General features: G+C 32.4%; 1 protein-coding gene across 1 annotated transcript in view; it reads left to right on the forward strand.

The window, feature by feature from the left end:
- trpn1 (transient receptor potential cation channel, subfamily N, member 1) overlaps positions 1-18959 on the forward strand; it is a 76676-nt gene continuing 57717 nt past the window's right edge. The window contains exons 1-5 of the mRNA XM_073822171.1: positions 1-135; positions 1796-1897; positions 16223-16318; positions 16700-16813; positions 16996-17100. Of these exons, the coding sequence (XP_073678272.1) occupies positions 1-135; positions 1796-1897; positions 16223-16318; positions 16700-16813; positions 16996-17100 (552 nt within the window). The remainder of the gene's footprint in view (positions 136-1795; positions 1898-16222; positions 16319-16699; positions 16814-16995; positions 17101-18959) is intronic.

Below are 18959 nucleotides of genomic sequence, written 5' to 3' on the forward strand. Positions count from 1 at the left end.
ATGTCAGAAAGCGCTTGTGTCTCAGGGACCCCTCAGCGACTGCTGCCTCTGGCCCTCAGGGGAGAATGGGTGGCACTGGAACAGAAGCTCAAGACGCTGGAGAAGGGAGATCCGGAGATCGTCCAGTTCGACGAGGTGAGATGCGCTGCAGGTGCCTTTTTATTGCATGTTTAAAGTTTGGTGAAAAATATTATGCGTTTGGATGAATCATACTTAACTATGACTGTATTGTAAAATAGAATATGGGTATTATGAACAAATATTAAAGTTGAAGTGAAAAACTGAAACAAAATTTAAAAAAAAATGTGTTATTGTATGTTATTTTAACAAACGTTTATTGTTTTTATATTTATATATATATTAACAAGAGCAATTAATATATATATATATATATATAAATATATATATATATATATATATATATATATATATATATATATATATATATATATATATATAAAATGAATAAATCATTTCCAAATTTATTTAGTGATTTAATTCATGTAGTTTCATTTTAATTATTTTGTATTTCAGTCTATTATTTGTTTTTGGTCAAAGTTTATTGTGCATATGTCTGTATTCATATGTTATTTTCTGGTTTAAAACTGTTGTAAATATATATAATTTAATAAAAAATATGAAATAATATACTGTTTGAAGTTGTATTATGACTATACATATATAATCATTTATTATTATATAATTTATTGAAATTCTGTGTGTGTATATATATATATATATATATATATATATATATATAATTATTTTATGTTCTTAAAATCAGTTCTGATTATGTAATGTTCAAGATGCACCTAAGCATTTTTTTTTTAAATTTAACTTATTATGTTGTCTGGGAAATATGTAAGTATCTTCTATAACTGGCAGTACTAAATGAAAAAAAAAAAGATATTTAGGCAAAATAAGAAAAATGTACACATCAATTTTTCACTCCCCGGCTCTTAATGCATAGTTTTTCTGTCTGAGGCTTCAGTATTTAAGTCAAAGTTAAATGTTTGGCCAACGTTTATTGTGCATATTTGTTTTCATATGTTATTTTCTGGTTTAAAACTGCTATAAATATATATCATTTAATAAATAATATAAAATAATGTACTGTTTGAAGCTGTATTATGATTATACATATATCATCATTAATTATTATATAATTTATTGAAATTCTCTTTATATATATTTAATTATTTTATGCTTTTAAAATGGTTATGTAATATTCAAGATGCACTTCGGTATATTTTTTTAAATTGAACTTACTTTGTTTTCTGGGAAATATGTAAGTATCTTCTGTAGCTTCTGAAAGGCAGTACTAAATGATATATATATTTATATTTAGGCAAAATAAGAAAAATGTACACATCTTCATTCTGTTCAAAAGTTTTCACCCCCCAGCTCTTAATGCATAGTTTTTCCTGTCTGAGGTACCAGTATTTAAGTCAAAGTTAAATGTTTGGTCAACGTTTATTGTGCATAAGTTGTGTATGTTATTTTCTGGTTCAAAACTGCTATAAATATAATTATACATATATATTATACATATATCATCATTTAGTATTATTATATAATTTATTGAAATCCTCTCTCTATATATTCAGTTCTGTAATTATGTAGTGTTCAGGATGCACTCCAGCATATTTTTTGCATTTGTATGTTCAGTCTGTTCAACATTAATATTAATTTCCCTCTTGTGTAATCCAAACACTTGAGCTCTGACTACATGTGCAATACTGAATCATTCCTCTCCGCAGTGAAATATTGACTATGTTCCCTTGTTCTCCCGCAGGAGTCTGGCCTGAACCTCCTGATGGTCGCGGTGCGAGAGAGCCGTCTGTCTGTCGTTGACAGGTTGCTGGAACTGGGGGTCAGTCCAAGTGACAAAACAAAGGTAGGAGTTTCCCAGCGTCTGGAATCACATCTTGTCTTAAATAACTCCCACTCCGCTCAGACAAAACCAGCACATGTTGTTCATTAGTATTGGGCAATTAAGCTTTTAATGGAAACGGTTCAGTGGTTTAGAAACTTATTAAAAAACACTAGATGTTCTGAAGCGAAGCTGCTAGGGTGTTTCCTATGTGAAGAGTTCAACCAAAAAAAAGAAAATTCGCTGAAAATGTCCTCACCCTCATGCTGTCCAAGAAATAGGAGAGTTTGTTTCTTCTTCAGAACAGATTTGGAGAAATTCAGCGTTACATCACTTGCTCACCAATGGATGCTCTGCAGTGAATGGGTGCCGTCAGAATGAGAGTGATAAACACTGAACTGATAAAAACATCGCAATAATCCACACCACTCCAGTACATCACATTTGTAAGAAACAAATCCAGCCTCCAGTTAAAATATGAGTCCTCTGTCTATAATTTTGCATTCTTCAGTGAAAAAGCCATCTGGTCTAAATCAGGAGTGAAATGCACAGATCAAGCCTGTTTACAAGCCAAAACAGTTCTAGACTAATATGTGGGTGGATTTTTATGAGAGACGACAATAGTGGATGGACCTTTTCACTGGAGGATGCATTATTATGGATTATTAACTCATGTTTTGGACAGTTTAATGATGGATTTGTGTCTAAGAAACACACAGCTTTTGGCTGCACAGGATGTTGAGGTCAAAAGTTTACACACACCTTGCAGAATATGTTAATTGTTTTCTCAAAATAGGAGGGATCGTACAAAATGCATGTTATTTTTAATTTAGTACTGGCCTGAATAATAAATTCACATAAAATATGTTTACATATAGAGAAAATAATAGTTGAATTTATAAAAATGACCCTGTTCAAAAGTTTACAAATACTTTGTTGTTACCTTTTTTTGTTTAGTGATAGTTGTTTATGAGTCCCTTCTTTGTCCTAAACAGTTAAACTGCCTGCTGTTCTTCAGAAAAATAATTTAGGTCCCACAAATTATTTGGTTTTTCAGCACTTTCGTTTATTTGAACCCTTTTCCAACGATGACTATACGATTTTGAGATCCATCTTTTCACACTGAGGACAACTGAGGGACTCATATGCAACTATTACGGAAGGTTCAAACACTCGCTGATGCTCCAGAAGGACATTAAGAGCTGTGGGGTGAAAACTTTTTGAATTTGAAGATCAGGGTAAATTTGATTTATTTTGTCTTCTGGGAAACATGTATGTATCTTCTGTAGCTTCTGAAGGGCAGTGCTAAATGAAAACAAAAAAGACATTTAGGCAAAATAGGAAAAATGTGCACATCTTTATTCTGTTCAAAAATGTTCACCCCACGGCTCTAAATGCATTGTGTTTGCTTCTGAAGCATCAGTGAGTGTTTGAACCTTCTGTAATGGTTGCATATGAGTCCTTCAGTTGTCCTCAGTGTGAAAAGACGGATCTCAAAATCATTCTCTTGTGGACTGTATGTAAATGTCTTTCATGTGAAATATCTTAATCAGGTCAATACTAAATAAAAAAATAACATGCATTTTCTATGATTCCTCTTATTTTGGTAAAATAATTAACATTTTGCAGATTCTGCAAGGTGTGTGTAAACTTTTGACCTCAACTGTAACTGATGAACTGGAGTGGTGTGGATTACTTGTGGAATATTGTGATGTTTTTATCAGCAGTTTGGACTCTCATTCTGACGGCACCCATTCACATCCATTGGTAAGCGAGTGATGTAATGCTACATTTCCCCAAATCTGATGGAAAAACAAACCCATCTTGGTTTATACATTTTCATCAATTTCACATCTTTGGTTGAACTATTCCTCATTTAAAGGAGCAGTTCACTTTCAGAACCAAAATGTACAGATAATGTATACTCACCCCCTTGTCATCCAAGATGTTTATGTCTTTCTTTCTTCAGTCGTAAGGAAATTATGTTTTTTGAGGAAAGCATTTCAGAATTTCTCTCCATATAATGGACTTCTATGGTGCTCCCAAATTTGAACTTCCAAAATGCAGAGTTAAATGGCTCTGAACGATCACAGCCGAGGAAAGAAGGGTCTTATCTAGCAAAACGATTGGTTGTTTAAAAAAAAAAAAGACAATTTATATGCTTTTGAACCTCAAATGCTTGTCTTGTCTAGTTCTGTGTGTATATAAAGTATATAAATTGTAAATGTTTTTAGAAAATAACCGATCGTTTCGCTAAATAAGACTCTTCTTCCTCGTCTGGGATTATATAGAGCCCTTTGAAACTGCATTTAAACTGCATTTTGGAAGGTCAAACTCAGAGGCACCATAGAAGTCCATTATATGGAGAGAAATCCTGAAATGTTTTCCTCAAAAAACATAATTTCTTTACGGCTGAAGAAAGAAAGACATGAACATCTTGGATGACAAGGGGGTGAGTAAATTTTCTGTACATTTTTGTCCTGAAAGTGAACTACTCCTTTAAGGTGTTTGCTCCAATCACATTTTATCACCGTATTAATTTTTTTTTACGCAGTCATGAAATCTGACAAGTTTTTGCTGTACTACAGTATGTAGGTGTCAATATCTGAGTTTTACAGTTCAGTGGACGCCTCAGCGAGTAATTGTTGCTCTGTGGGTGTTTAAAAGTGCAGTTCGGAACAACTGTGAGCAGTTGGTTGGATCTGAAAGGAAAAATAAAGAGGTGATGAAACACGCAATACCGCATTTGTGTAAAAGTCAGTGAGAGAGCGAGTGGGCGAGAGAGTTTTACAGCAAATCTGCCCGCCTGTTCAACATGTGCTGCTTCTCCAAAAACATCAGCTTTCTCATATACGTGTTTATATAGAGAAATTAATGTTTTCATTCAGAAAGAAGACATTCAATTGATCAAAAGTGACAGAAAAGACATTTATTTTAAATAAAAGCAGTTCTTTTGAACTTCCTATTCATCAAAGAATCACACTTTCCACAAAAATATGAAGCAGCACAACTGTTTTTAACATCAGAAATGTTTCTTGAGTGGATCACGTGACACTGAAGACTGGAGTAATGATGCCGAAAATTCAGCATTTCATCACAGATATAAATTACATTTTACGCTATATTCACATAGAAAACAACTATATTGAATAATAATAATATTTCACAATATTAGTGTTTTTACCATATTTTTGATCAAATAAATGCAGCCTTGGTGAGCAGAAGAGACTTTAAGGCAAATTTAAGGCCTTTGAATGGCAGTGTATTTACTTTATTCGCTTTATTAGCACATATTCCGTGTCTTATTGTGAGCAAAAACTGTACAATCAGTTAAAAAACAGGTCGACTCATCGCAGACATTAGTCTCTCGGCAAATCTGAGACATGTTTGAGACATTTCTCAAACCCTTGAAGAGCCACAATTACTGTGGTCTTTTTATATGGAGAAAGTTTGAGCAAAGTCTCCATTTGTTCTCAAATTGAATTTCATTGCTGTCTAGGAGAAACAATGCATATCGTTTGAATTAATCTCGTTTCCTATTGAGATAAGAACGTTTCAGCTCGGAGGAAGATGTAATTGAGGAAATGTCTGTCTGTCTTAGTGATGATAAATCTGAGTGCTGGACCAGTGAGATAATACTGTAACGTAAGTGTCACAGTGAGAACTTTTTCTCTTGGTTGGACTGCGGTTAGTTTCATTGTTGTTGGGTGTTTTCACTTGTTGGTCCTCATCTGTGGTGACTTTTACAAGCTCTTTTATTTCTGCATATTCAAACGGATCATGCGGTCAAGAAAATGTAGCGTGGGATTTACTTTGAAACAGTATTCTCTTAGAAATCGCTAGTAAATTTTGCAAATAATTGTAAAGAATTGGCAAGTAACACAGGTAAAGTTAATTTTAAAATAGTATTTAAAAAAAAAATAGTTTTTTAAAAACAAATTTAGAAAAAAACTAATGACTGTGTGGGACAATTTTTTTTTATATTTTTACATTTTATTTCTATGTAAAATTGCTAGTGTGTTGTGCATTTTATATAAAGGGACGACTACTAGTTGGAATGAAATCCGTTTATTTTTTACTTAAATTCTGTTTGTTTGAATGTTTATAAAGGGGCTTCTGTACTTTTCTTTTGTAATTTTCTGGATTTCATTAAATTGAATTTTAATTAACATAAAACGTGTACTCAGTTGAATGCATAAACTCATTAGTAATTTAAATAATTTTTAAAATGTAATCAAATGATAATTTAACAATTCTTTACATTTTTCAGCAAAGTGTTGCACAACAGAGAATTTACATTTTCACTAAAAGACTAAAATGTTTTTTTTTTTTTAAACATACTCCAATAGTTTTTTTTAATGTACATATTTCAAGAAAAAAAATGACTGTGTGGGACAAAAATGAAAACATTTTTACATTTTATTTCTATGTCAAATTGCTAGTGTGTTGTGCATTTTATATAAAGGGACAACTGCAAGTTGGAATGAATTCCATTTATTTTTTTCTGTGTTTTTTTTCTGGGTTCAGTGTTTTTCTGTTGTTATTTTTCTGGATTCAATTTTAACGGTTAAATTAAAACTTTAACCATTTTATTTATTTATTTATTTATTGCAATAATAGATGCTTATGAAATGTTTGATTTTTCATAAATTTTGTGTTGTTCGTTTTAAATCTCTTTGATTCCTGATTTAATATAAATTTATTTTATTATTTATTTTAAAATGGTGCTATATTAAAATAAAGTCATAATTTTTTTTTTTTTAAATTCGGCAAAGTGCTGCACAATAGAGGTTTGCTGTTAAATTAAAACTTGGAAATGTCTTTTTTAAAGAAGGATTAATAATTTTTATTATTATTATTATCCAAAATTAGTCATGCGCTAATTATTAGTGGGATTTACAGTAAGTTTTCACAAATAATTTCAAATAAATGGCAAGTAACACTGAATTAAATGTGAGAAGTAGAAAGACTGAACAAGTATTTTCTTGTAAAACTTAATGAAGTAATCTTAGATTTTTTTACAACTTCTACAGTGGGCCAATAATAAACAGATTTTTCCATTGTGTTTCTGTGTGAAGTTGCTAGTATGTCGTGTTTGGATTGCCAGTGATTTTTAGGTTGAGTCATTTTGTTGAAATGTTGTTTTTTCTCCGCATGTTTATTGGATTTGTTTTTTGGCGCTCGCCTGAGCTGCGTTTTAATTTGATGTTGTTTTGTTTCGTAGCTCATTGGTACCTTTCGCCGTCCATCACATTTGTTTCGGGGGATGAGTGGAAATGAGTAACGACAAGTTGTTTGTCTCTACTCAAGGCTCTCCAAAACCCTTGAGGTCTGGACTGAGCCCAACTTCTGTTTCCCAACGCACGTATTGAATTTCCTTATAGATTTCTGCTGATGTGAATACTGCTTTTGGGCATTGTGTGGTGAACGAAGCTTGAATCAATCACTCTCGGGGTGAGGGATCTTTCAGTCGCCTGCCAATTATCTATCAAAACCGGTTGGTTAGAAATGTGCAGGAGTTTAGTAGTGGAAAGCTCACTGGGACTAGAAGTAATTCACTAAAAAATTCCTCTGCGTAATATCTTCCATCCATCTTTGGACGTGTCTGGAATACTCTTTACTGTGTGTTCATGAGGTTTAGGGGTTTGGAGAAGCGCGTAGCTCCTTTCAGGTGTCAAGAGCTGGGATCCGGTGTCTTTGGCACGCTGTGGTTTAAACCAAAGAAGATTAGGGAACAAAGAGGATTCTTTACTGTCTGCATTTGGACGTCAAGGAAAGTCTGAGGTACATTATTAAAGCAATATTCTCCAAATTACGTCTTTATGCATGTTCCATTTGACATAATTGTCCATTTTCTCGTCCTAGATTTTACACGGTTGGCGTGGACTAGTAAAACTAGTTGCTTAGATACAAAGGTTAGTCACAGGCTCTGTTCTAAACCCTAGTCAACCGCCTTGCTGTCTGCTGTCTACATAGGCAGCTGCCTTAGCCACCTTATGTTTCCCATTTGTAAATTTGATGCATCTGGCTTTTGGTCTCATCCATGTACAAAACAGATCGTTTTGCTGCTTGATATTGCAAATTGGTGTGTTTTTAATGTATTATTATTATTATGATTAAAAATACAGTTTAAACTGTAATGATGAGAAATATTATTATAATTTAAAATGACTGTCTTCTATTGTAATATATGTTGAAACGTAAATGCTATTTAAATCATGCTAGGAACCTGCTTAATTGGTTTTACCTTGTTTTTAGCGTCTTTTTTTGTTAAATCAGTTTGTTTTCGCTGGTTTATAGCTGCATTTTATGGAAGCCCATTTCCACCAGGTAAGAAAAAAATTCATGCCTTAAAAAGTTTCAATTATGACATACTTAAGTCATAATTATGAAATAAAAAGTCTAAATTATCACTTACTAAATCAAAATTATGACGTCAAAAGTTAAGTCATAATTACGAGGTAAAAAGTCAAAATTATGACTTAAAATGTCAAAATTATGAGATAACATGGCTTAAAACAGGAGGACCAAGTTTAGTACACACCTTATTAATAAATCATATAACATTTACAGACAAGCAAAATATACACCAAAATATGAACGCAAAGCCCTGAGTTGCCTGTTGAGCGTTTTCATGGGGTAGAATGTTGCTTAATGAAAAAAAGAAAGTCAAATATATATATAAATATACAGTGGTGTGAAAAGGTGTTGGCCCCCTTCCTGATTTTTTTTTTTTGGGGGGGGGATGTTTGTCACACTTTAATGTTTCAGATCATCAAACAAGTTATAAATATTAATCAAAGATAACACAAGTAAACAAGACATGCAGTTTTTGAATTAAGTTTTTTATTATGAAGAAAAGAAGAAAAGGTGAGCGCTACCATCAGTCCTGTGTCATGCCAACAGTAAAGCATCCTGAGACCATTCATGTGTGGGGTTGCTTCTCATCCAAGGGAGTGGGCTCACTCACAATTTTGCCCAAAAACACAGCCATGAATAAAGAATGGTACCAAAACACCCTCCAACAGCAACTTCTTCCAACAATCCAACAACAGTTTGGTGAAGAACAATGCATTTTCCAGCACGATGGAGCACCGTGCCATAAGGCAAAAGTGATAACTAAGTGGCTCGGGGACCAAAACGTTGAAATTTTGGGTCCATGGCCTGGAAACTCCCCAGATCTTAATCCCATTGAGAACTTGTGGTCAATCCTCAAGAGGCGGGTGGACAAACAAAAACCCACTAATTCTGACAAACTCCAAGAAGTGATTATGAAAGAATGGGTTGCTATCAGTCAGGATTTGGCCCAGAAGTTGATTGAGAGCATGCCCAGTCGAATTGCAGAGGTCCTGAAAAAGAAGGGCCAACACTGCAAATACTGACTCTTTGCATAAATGTCATGTAATTGTCAATAAAAGCCTTTGAAACGTATGAAGTGCTTGTAATTATATTTCAGTACATCACAGAAACAACTCAAACAAAGATCTAAAAGCAGTTTAGCAGCAAACTTTGTGAAAACTAATATTTGTGTCATTCTCAAAACTTTTGGCCACGACTGTACACACTTTGGAGTGTGTAGTAGAAGAGTAGGCAAGCTTTGGCAAAACTGCGTCTTTACGCTGTCATAGTAAACTGACCTGTCAATCATCTTGTCACAGTTAATATCCTTCACATTTAATTTAATTTAACATCCTACCATATTGGAGAGAAAAATAGCACGTTGATCTGCCATTCGTGGGTCTTTCATGCCGAAAACTCTGCTCATATTTCCTGCATAATGATGCATTTAAAATTTAACGAGCAAACAAGTGTTTATAAAAGTTCACACTGCTGTTGCAGATGAAATATCAAACACAAATAACATTAAATAAATATTCTTTTTACCAGGTTAAATGTTGATTATTAATAACTGCGCACACATCCACCATGCTCATAGTTTTTTATTCGCGTTTGTAGTTCTGGACCGAATTCTTTGCCAAAGCGCAATGGATTGTGGGCAATATTAGCCATTAGAGTGTGCACCGATCCACACTTCAAAAATCGACCTGAAATAGTAGACCATCTGGTGACTTTTGGCATACTCTTTTTAACATACTATGCTTTGGGACACACTTATTGTAATCTCACATACTATTTAGGATGGATAGTATGAACATTCGTTATCATGTAACGAAAGAATAAATTATGATAAAAGTTCATGAGCATGCATTGATTAATCTCATGCTGTAGCAAAAAAAAAAAAAAGTGACCAAATTATGTACTCCTGCGAACAACTGAGAAAGTTAGTTGCAAAAGAGTGACCAATGAGTAGACTGTGGGTAGAGTCTAGAGCCCTGTGATTTAGCCATAAAAAGCTAAAAACCAGCTAAAACCAGCCAGATAAAAAGAGCTGATTTAGCAACAACAGCAAAATCAGCTAAAACCTGTTGAAACCAGCTGAATCCAACCAATTAAAAAAAGATGCTCAACCCAGTTTGTTTAGCAAAAAAAGTCACTAAAACCAATGGACTGAACCAATTTAGCATGTTGCTAGCATGAATTAGCATATTGGTAACGTGATTTAAATAGCATTTGTGACTCTGGACCACAAAACCAGTCTTAAGTAGCATGGATATATTTGTAGCAATGGCCAAAAATACATTGTATGGGTCAGAATTATCAATTTTTCTTTTATGCCAAAAATCATTAGGATATTAAGTAAAGAGCATGTTGCATGAAGATATTTTGTACATTTCATACCATAAATGTATCAAAACTTCATTTCTGATAAGTAATATGCATTGCTTAGAACTTCATTTGGACACCTTTAAAGGTGATTTTCTTAATATTTAGAATTTTTTGCACCCTCAGATTCTCAGATTTTCATAGTTGTATCTCATCCAAATATTGTCCAATCCTAACAAACCATACATCAATGGAAAGCTTATTTATCGGCTTTCAGGTGATGTATAAATCTTAATTTTAAAAAATGGACCCTTATGATCTTGTGTTCCAGGGTCGCATTTCAGTAACTTATTGCAATAGATTTTAGCTGTCTCTTTTTTTTTTTTTTGCTAAATCAGTTGGTTTTAGCTGGGGTTTTGGCCGTTTTTTGCTAAATCTGCAGGTTTTACCTGGCATTATTTTTTATTTTATTTTAATTTTTTTTTTTTTAAATCAACTGGTTTCTAGCTGTTTATTTGTGTGTTTTTTTGCTAAATTAACTGAGTTTAGCTGTAACATGCAAACAACAAAACCCGCAAAACATTCAAACTTAAAAAAAAATTTTTTTCAAACTTTCTGGCTAGGCTTTTTCAAGCCAACTTAATGTTTGCCCACAAACTAGTCTATTCCTGTGATGCAAAGCTTCATTTTCAGTAGTCTTCAGTGTCACACGATCCTTCAGAAATCATTCTAATATACTGATTGCTGCTCAATAAAACATTTCTCTTGTGGAATCTGTAATGCGTTTTATTTTCAGCATTCTTTGCTGAAAAGATAGTTCAAAAGAACAGCATTTATTTGAAAAAGAAATCATCTGTAGCATTAAAAATGCACTTACTGTCACTTTTGATCAATTTAATACAGCCTTGGTGAATAATAGCATTAATCTCTGTAAAAAAAAAAAAAAAAAATTCGTAATCCAGACTTATTAGCTACCTCAAATGATTGTAATTATTATGCCCTAAAATGCTGTCTGTGTAGGCCATTGACTAGATTTCTCAAAGAGCCAACAGTCTGTTATTAATATTAAGAGTAAAGGTCATTTGTAAAATTCATACGAACAATGTTTCCTCCTTTTTTTCCTGGTAATGCCATGTTCCATGATGACAAGCTGGAAAGATGCTTTCTTGAAAAAATGACACAAAATTTCAGCAAATTTGTGTCTGTCTTTTAGTGTTTCTAAGCCCAAAATGCTCTCGCCGCAGTTTAATTACACTGGAAACCTGGACACCAATTACCATAAATATATCAAAAATTAATTTTTGATTAGTAATATGCATTGCTAAGAACTTCATTTAGACAACTTTATAGGTGATTTTCTCAATATTTAGATGTTTTTGCACCCTCAGATTGCAGATTCTCAAATAGTTGTATCCTAACAAACCGTACATCAGTGGAAAGCTTATTTATTCAGAAAAAAATTTACCTTTACAATCTTGTGCTGCAGGGTCGCTTTTCAGTAACTTTTTTCAAGCCAACTTCATTACATTTTGAAACTTATTGCAATAGAATTTAAATTGTATTAATATTTCACAGTATTACATTTACCGTTTAAACTGTATTTCTTAAATCTCACATACCTAACAGGCCTAAACAGCATATGCTGTTTCCTTTCTTTCTTTCTTTCTTTTTTTTTTTTTTTTTTTGCTAAATCAGCTGGTTTTAGCTAGGTTTTGGCTGTTTTTTTGATAAGGTTTTAGCTGGCATTTAGTTTTTTTTTTAATTAGCTGGTTTTTAACTGTTTGTTTGTGTGTTTTTGTTAAGGAAATTGGTTTTAGCTGATTTGTGGCTGGGTATTTTTGATGAATCAGCTTGTTTTAGGTGGTTTTAGCTGCAACATGCAAACAACAAAACATTCAAACTTTAAAACTACTTCCAGCTTTTAAAATGTTTTCAAACATTCTGGTTAGGCTTTTTCAAGCCAACCTAATGTTTGCCCTCAAACTTTTTAATCTAGTCTATTCCTGTGATGCAAAGCTTCATTTTCAGCAGTCTTCAATGCCACATGAATCATTCATATATGCTGATTTGCTTACAAACATTTCTTATGTTGAAAACGTTTTATTTTCAACATTCTTTGCTGAAAAGATAAAAGAATAGAAAAGATTCAAAAGAACAGCATTTATTTGAAAAAGAAATCATCTGTAGCATTAAAATGCCCTTACTGTCACTTTTGATCAATTTAATACGGCCTTGGTGAATAAAAGCATTAGTCTCTGTAAAAAAAAAAAAAAAATCGAACTCATTCCAAACATAATCTAGACTTATTAGCTACCTCAAATGATTGTAATTATTATGCCCTAAAATGCTGTCTGTGTAGGCCATTGACTAGATTTCTCAAAGAGCCAACAGTCTGTTATTAATATTAAGCGTAAAGGTCAATTGTAAAATTCATATGAACAATGTTTCCTCCTTTTTTTCCCGGTAATGCCATGTTCCATGATGACAAGCTGGAAAGATGCTTTCTCGAAAAAATGACACAAAATTTCAGAAAATGTGTGTCTGTCTTTCAGTGTTTCTAAGCCCAAAATGCTCTCGCCGCAGTTTAATTACACTGGAAACCTTCCTGGAATTTTGGTGATGTTTTTTGATACAATGTTTCAGACTAATGATGGTCCTATTGAATAGTGCTAACAGTTGTTTCAATTGTTTTCCTTGTGGTTGACCACACTATAAAGTTACTGTAGCATTAGCATACTGTAAACGGCTGAAATTGCAGTCCTGGTTAATGTTTCTCCTTTGACAGGATGGCATAGACGTTTCCAATACCAAAAACGACTTACCATAAATTCTGAATTCACCAACCGCCTGCTTTGGAGAATCCACATTCATGCTGAACTGTGGTAATGTGGCTGCAAACTATGTGTTCAGCTGTATGTAGACTAGTATTTTATGCGTATACGTGAAGGGGCGACTGCTAGCATCCTTTTCTCCATTGTTTACGAACTTACGAGCTCTGTGGTCATTCAGTAACTCTTGGCGATCCTGCTGGAATGTCCATCCAGCTGAGCTTGTGTGTAAAGAAGATTCTGCCATGAGATGTCCTTGGATAACCTCTAGTAGCATTATAGTCTACCATTTCACAGTCTGAGACACAAGCTCCTTTGGAAACAGTGAGGTCAATGGGACATGAGACAAAACGTGACATGGAATAGTCATTAAAATAATAGAATAGAATAGAATAGAATAGACAAAACGTCATCATGACATTATTACAACATTTACACTTTCAACAATGTTTTTACGTTTATGTACCACTGTGTTTGATTTATGTATATTACAATAACATCCTGGCATAAATTTCTCTTTATTTTATAACTCAGTACTTTAGTACTTAAATATATTATAATATTATATAGTATAATATAATAAAAACATTTTATAACCTAAGAAAAACTAAAGTAATTTAAAAAGAAACACACGCTGACAGATATTTTGGTTTTATAAAAAGTACTCATTACTCATTACGAAAGAATGGAATAGTCATTAAAATAATAGAATAGAATAGAATAGAATAGAATAGAATAGAATGACATTTTATGTTATATAAAATATGTATTAAACATAAGAAATACATTAGTTTTTTTTTCAAAGAAACACATTCTGACAGAAAAGTACTTTTACAAAAAGTACTTATAACCCAGTACTTCAGACAGAATTATAATAATATATAATATAATATAATGTAATGTAATGTAATATAATATATAATGACATTTTATAATGTAAAAAAAGTGTATTAAACCTAAGAAAAACAGAAGTAATTTTAAAAGAAACACATCCTGACAGATTTTTTTAAATTAATTTTACAAAAAGTACTTCAGTTACTATAATATAATTAATATAATATAATGTAATATAATGTAATATAATAAATATAATATAATATAATATAATATATATAATGACATTGTATAATGTAAAAAAGTGTAGTAAACTAATTTTAATTTTAAAAGTAATACATCTTGACAGAATTTGTTTCTGTATTTTATAAAAGGTACTCAGTAATTATAATATAATATAATATAAGATAAGATAATACATAATGGCATTTTGTAATGTAAAATATGTATTAAACCTAAGAAAAACCCAAAGTAATTTGAAAAGTAATACATCCTGACAGAATTTTTTTCTGTATTTTATAAAAGTACTCAGTAATTAAAACATAATATAATATAATATAATACAATATATAATGACATTTTATAATGTAAAAATATATTAAACCTAAGGAAAACAGAAATAATTTAGAAAATAATACATCCTGACAGAATTTTTTCCCTGTATTCAGTAATTATAATATAATATAATATAATATAATATAATATAATATAATATAATATAATATAATATAATATAATATAATATAATATATAATGGCATTTTGTAATGAAAAATATTTCTTAAACCTAAGAAAAACAGGAGTCATTTTAAAAGTAATACATTCTGACAGAATTTATTTCTTTATTTTACAAAAAATGCTCAGTAATTATAATATAATATAATATAATATAATATAATATAATATAATATAATATATAATGACATTTTATAATGTAAAAAATGATTAAACCTAAGAAAAACCCAAAGTAATTTTAAAAGTAAGACATCCTGACAGAATTTTTTTCTGTATTTTATAAAAAAGTACTCAGTAATTAAAATATAATATAATATAATATAATATAATATATAATGACATTTTATAATGTAAAAATATATTAAACCTAAGGAAAACCTAATTTAAAAAATAATACATCCTGACAGATTTTTTTCCCTGTATTCAGTAATTAAATTATAATATAATATAATATAATATAATATAATATAATATAATATAATATAATATAATATAATATTATATTATATTATATTATATTATATAAAATAATATTTAATGACATTTTATAATACAAAAAAGTGTATTTAATCTAAGAAAATCATAAGTAATTTTAAAAGTAACACATCCTGACAGAATTTTTTTTCTGTATTTTATAAAAGGTTCTCAGTAATAAAAATTCTAATATGTCATATAATATAATAATAAAACAAAATGTTTTACTATATAAAACATGTATTAAACATTAGAAAAACAGAAGTAATTTTAAACGAAACACATCCTGACAGAAATTTCTCTTTATTTTTACAATAAGTACTCATAATTCAGTACTTAAGATAATAAAATATAATACCATATCGTATAATGACATTTTATAATGCAAAAAGTGTGTTAAACCTAAGAAGAACAGAAGTAACTTTAAAAGTAACGTGTCCTGTATTTTATAAAAAGTACTCAGTGATTAAAATTGGAACATAATAAAATAATAAAATTAAATGTTATACTATATAAAACATGTATTAGACATAATAAAAACAGAAGTAATTTAAAAAAACACATCCTTACAGAAATTTCTCTTTATTTTATCTTTTTCTTTTAAGTTCTTATAATATATTAAACTTTACTTTAAAAGAAACATTTCTAATAGAAAATTCTTTTAAAGCAAGGACCACACTGAAAATAAGTTAATGACACAACTTTATTGTGTTATCCTTGACAAGAAAGATGTAACAGTGTATTGTTACTTTTTTATATGTCAAACAAACTCAACTGAATAGTCCTTATGGTGTTTTTTTGTTTTTGTTGTTCAGGATGGCAGATCAGCGTTACACCTTGCTGCAGCCCACGCCAAAGAAGAAATCGTCAAAATACTGGCGAGAAAAACTGATGCCAATTTACCGGCAGGGGTAAGAAGTTCAATTTTCCCATCTTCACTCGATCACATTCATCTCACGTTGAGATAGTGTTTCTGTGTGGGCTAAAAAAAAATAGCAAACAAATTTGTACAATTACAAATAGTTTAATTTTTACATGCATGAATTATTTAAATGCATTAAACACTTAACTCAAAAAGTCACTCAAAAATCTGTTTTGTGGCCTTCAGTCACACATTTTTATAGACTAAATTACATTGTTTTGTGGTAAAACAATCCATTATTCACTGACCTCTGATTGCATGATTGTAACCAACAACACGTGTCTCAGAAAACATTTCCTGTTTGTAAAGAAAATGGGCAAACTATGGCATTTTTTATTCTCACACTAATTGAATTCTTATTCACGTTTAGCCCAATAATCAGTTGCCCCTGCACTACGCAGCGTCTCGAACAACTGGAGGACATTTAGTCGTCCAAACGCTGCTCAAGTTCAGCAGCAAAGACGCTCGTCTCACACCAGACAAGGTACAAATCATTGATCATCCTCATATGATAAAAATTACTGCTAGTTCATTAAAAACAGCCTTAGAAGAATGAACTGAATCTATTCAACAGATTATGCCAGCTGTGATGTTGTCATCTGATTTTAATTGTTGGAAACAGTAGATTTAAATCCAATGTTTCCTGCTGTTTTCATCTCTGTCCAGGATGGCTGCCTTCCGCTGCTGCTGGCTGTCGAAGCCGGGAATGTTGGGACTGTACGGGAACTCCTTTCTGGCCAATCAGAGCTGCAGATCAAAGCTGTGAAGACAGTAAGCGTCACATGGCCTTCCAAACATGAGGATTGCATTCATATGATACCAAAACTTTTTTTTGCTATTTAAAGGGGTCATCGGATGCCCATTTTCCACAAGTTCATATGATTCTTTAGGGTCTTAATGAAAAGTCTAAAATATACTTTGGTTAAAAATTCTCAGTTGTAATGTAAAACCTTTTACCTTGTCAAAATCAGCTCTGCAAAAACTCATTTTATTGCATGGTCCTTTAAATGCAAATGAGCTCTGCTCGCTCCGCCCCTCTCTGCCATGGGATGATGAGCCGTAATGTTTACTTTTGCCGCGTTTAGCCGCATTTAACGGCAAAACTTGCCAACAAGCACATTATTAAGAAACAAACACAAACACATTTGCACAAACATAGACACATACAGTCAAGCCCGATATTATTCATACCCCTGGCAAATTCTGACTTAAAGTTACTTTTATTCAACCAGCAAGTTTTTTTTGACCGGAAATGACACAAGCTTCTCCCAAACGATGTACAAGAGGCATCATTGTGGAAAAAAATATTACTCAGCTTTTATTTACATTTGAACAAAAAGTGTCATGTCCAAAATTATTCATACCCTTTGCAAACTGTCACAGTCTATGGGAAAATCCAAAGTTCTATACCATTCCAAATAGTCCAAGCTGTTCCAAAGCATCCTAATTATCCCGATTTATTGGGAACAGCTGTTTTAATCAACTCAGGTGAAAAACAGAAGCTCTCTGCTGTTGGTTTGTGGACAGTCATGGCTAAGACAAAGGAGCTCACTGAGGACCTGCGGCTGTGCATTGTGGCTACTAAGTCAGGAAAGGGCTATAAGACCATATCTAAATGTTTTGAAGTTCCAGTGACTACAGTGCAAAGTATTATTAAAAAATACAAGACGTTCTGCACTGTGAAAAATCTCAGAGGATGTGGTCAGAAGCCAAAAGTGACACCTGTGTTGGCCAGGAGGATAGTGAGAGAGGTAAAAAAAAGAATCCAAGGATCACCATCAAGGCCATCCTGATGAATCTGGGCTCTGATGGTGGCAAAATCTCAAGGCAGACAGTCCAACAGACACTGAACACCACTGGGTTCCACAGACGCAGACCAAGGAGGACACCACTTCTCCAGATAAGGCACACAAAAGCTCACTTGGCCTTTGCAAATGCTCATCTGGACAAAGAAGAAGACTTCTGGTCTTCTGTTTTATGGTCAGATGAAACAAAAATTAAATTGTTTAGCCACAATGATGTAGCTTTCATTTGGTGTAAAAAAGGAGAAGCCTTCAACCCTAAGAACACCATCCCCACTGTCAAACATGGTGGTGGGAACCTAATGTTTTGGGGGTGTTTTTCAGCCATTGGACCTGGGAACCTAATCACAGTAAACGGCACCATGAAAAAGGAGCAATACATCAAAATTCTCAACAACAACATCAGGCAGTCTGCAGAGAAACTTGGCCTTGGGCACCAGTGGACATTTCAGCACGACAATAAATGAAAAGAAGAAATGGTTAGCAGACAAAAACATTAATGTTTTGCTCAATCAGAGACATTTTTGTTGTCTCCTGCACCGTGACTCAATGGCGATCGGAGTTGGGCTGTTTCAGCTCGGTGAGGGCGGGTCTAAGGTAAGGCGCTCATGTCAATCAACAATCGTGGGAACCGCCTCTATCGGTGTGTCCTTACACTGACAAGAAGCTGAGAATGACCTGATTTTAAAAAGGGGATATTACTTTTAAAGATTACAAAAAATAATTTTTATCATAGTAGGGTGGTTGTGTACACAAACTGCCAACACACATTAATGTTCAAACAACAAGTAAAAGTAAGTTTTGCATCCGATGACCCCTTTAAAAGGT

Source organism: Garra rufa, chromosome 17 (genome assembly GCF_049309525.1).
Source record: "Garra rufa chromosome 17, GarRuf1.0, whole genome shotgun sequence".
NCBI lineage: Eukaryota > Metazoa > Chordata > Actinopteri > Cypriniformes > Cyprinidae > Garra > Garra rufa.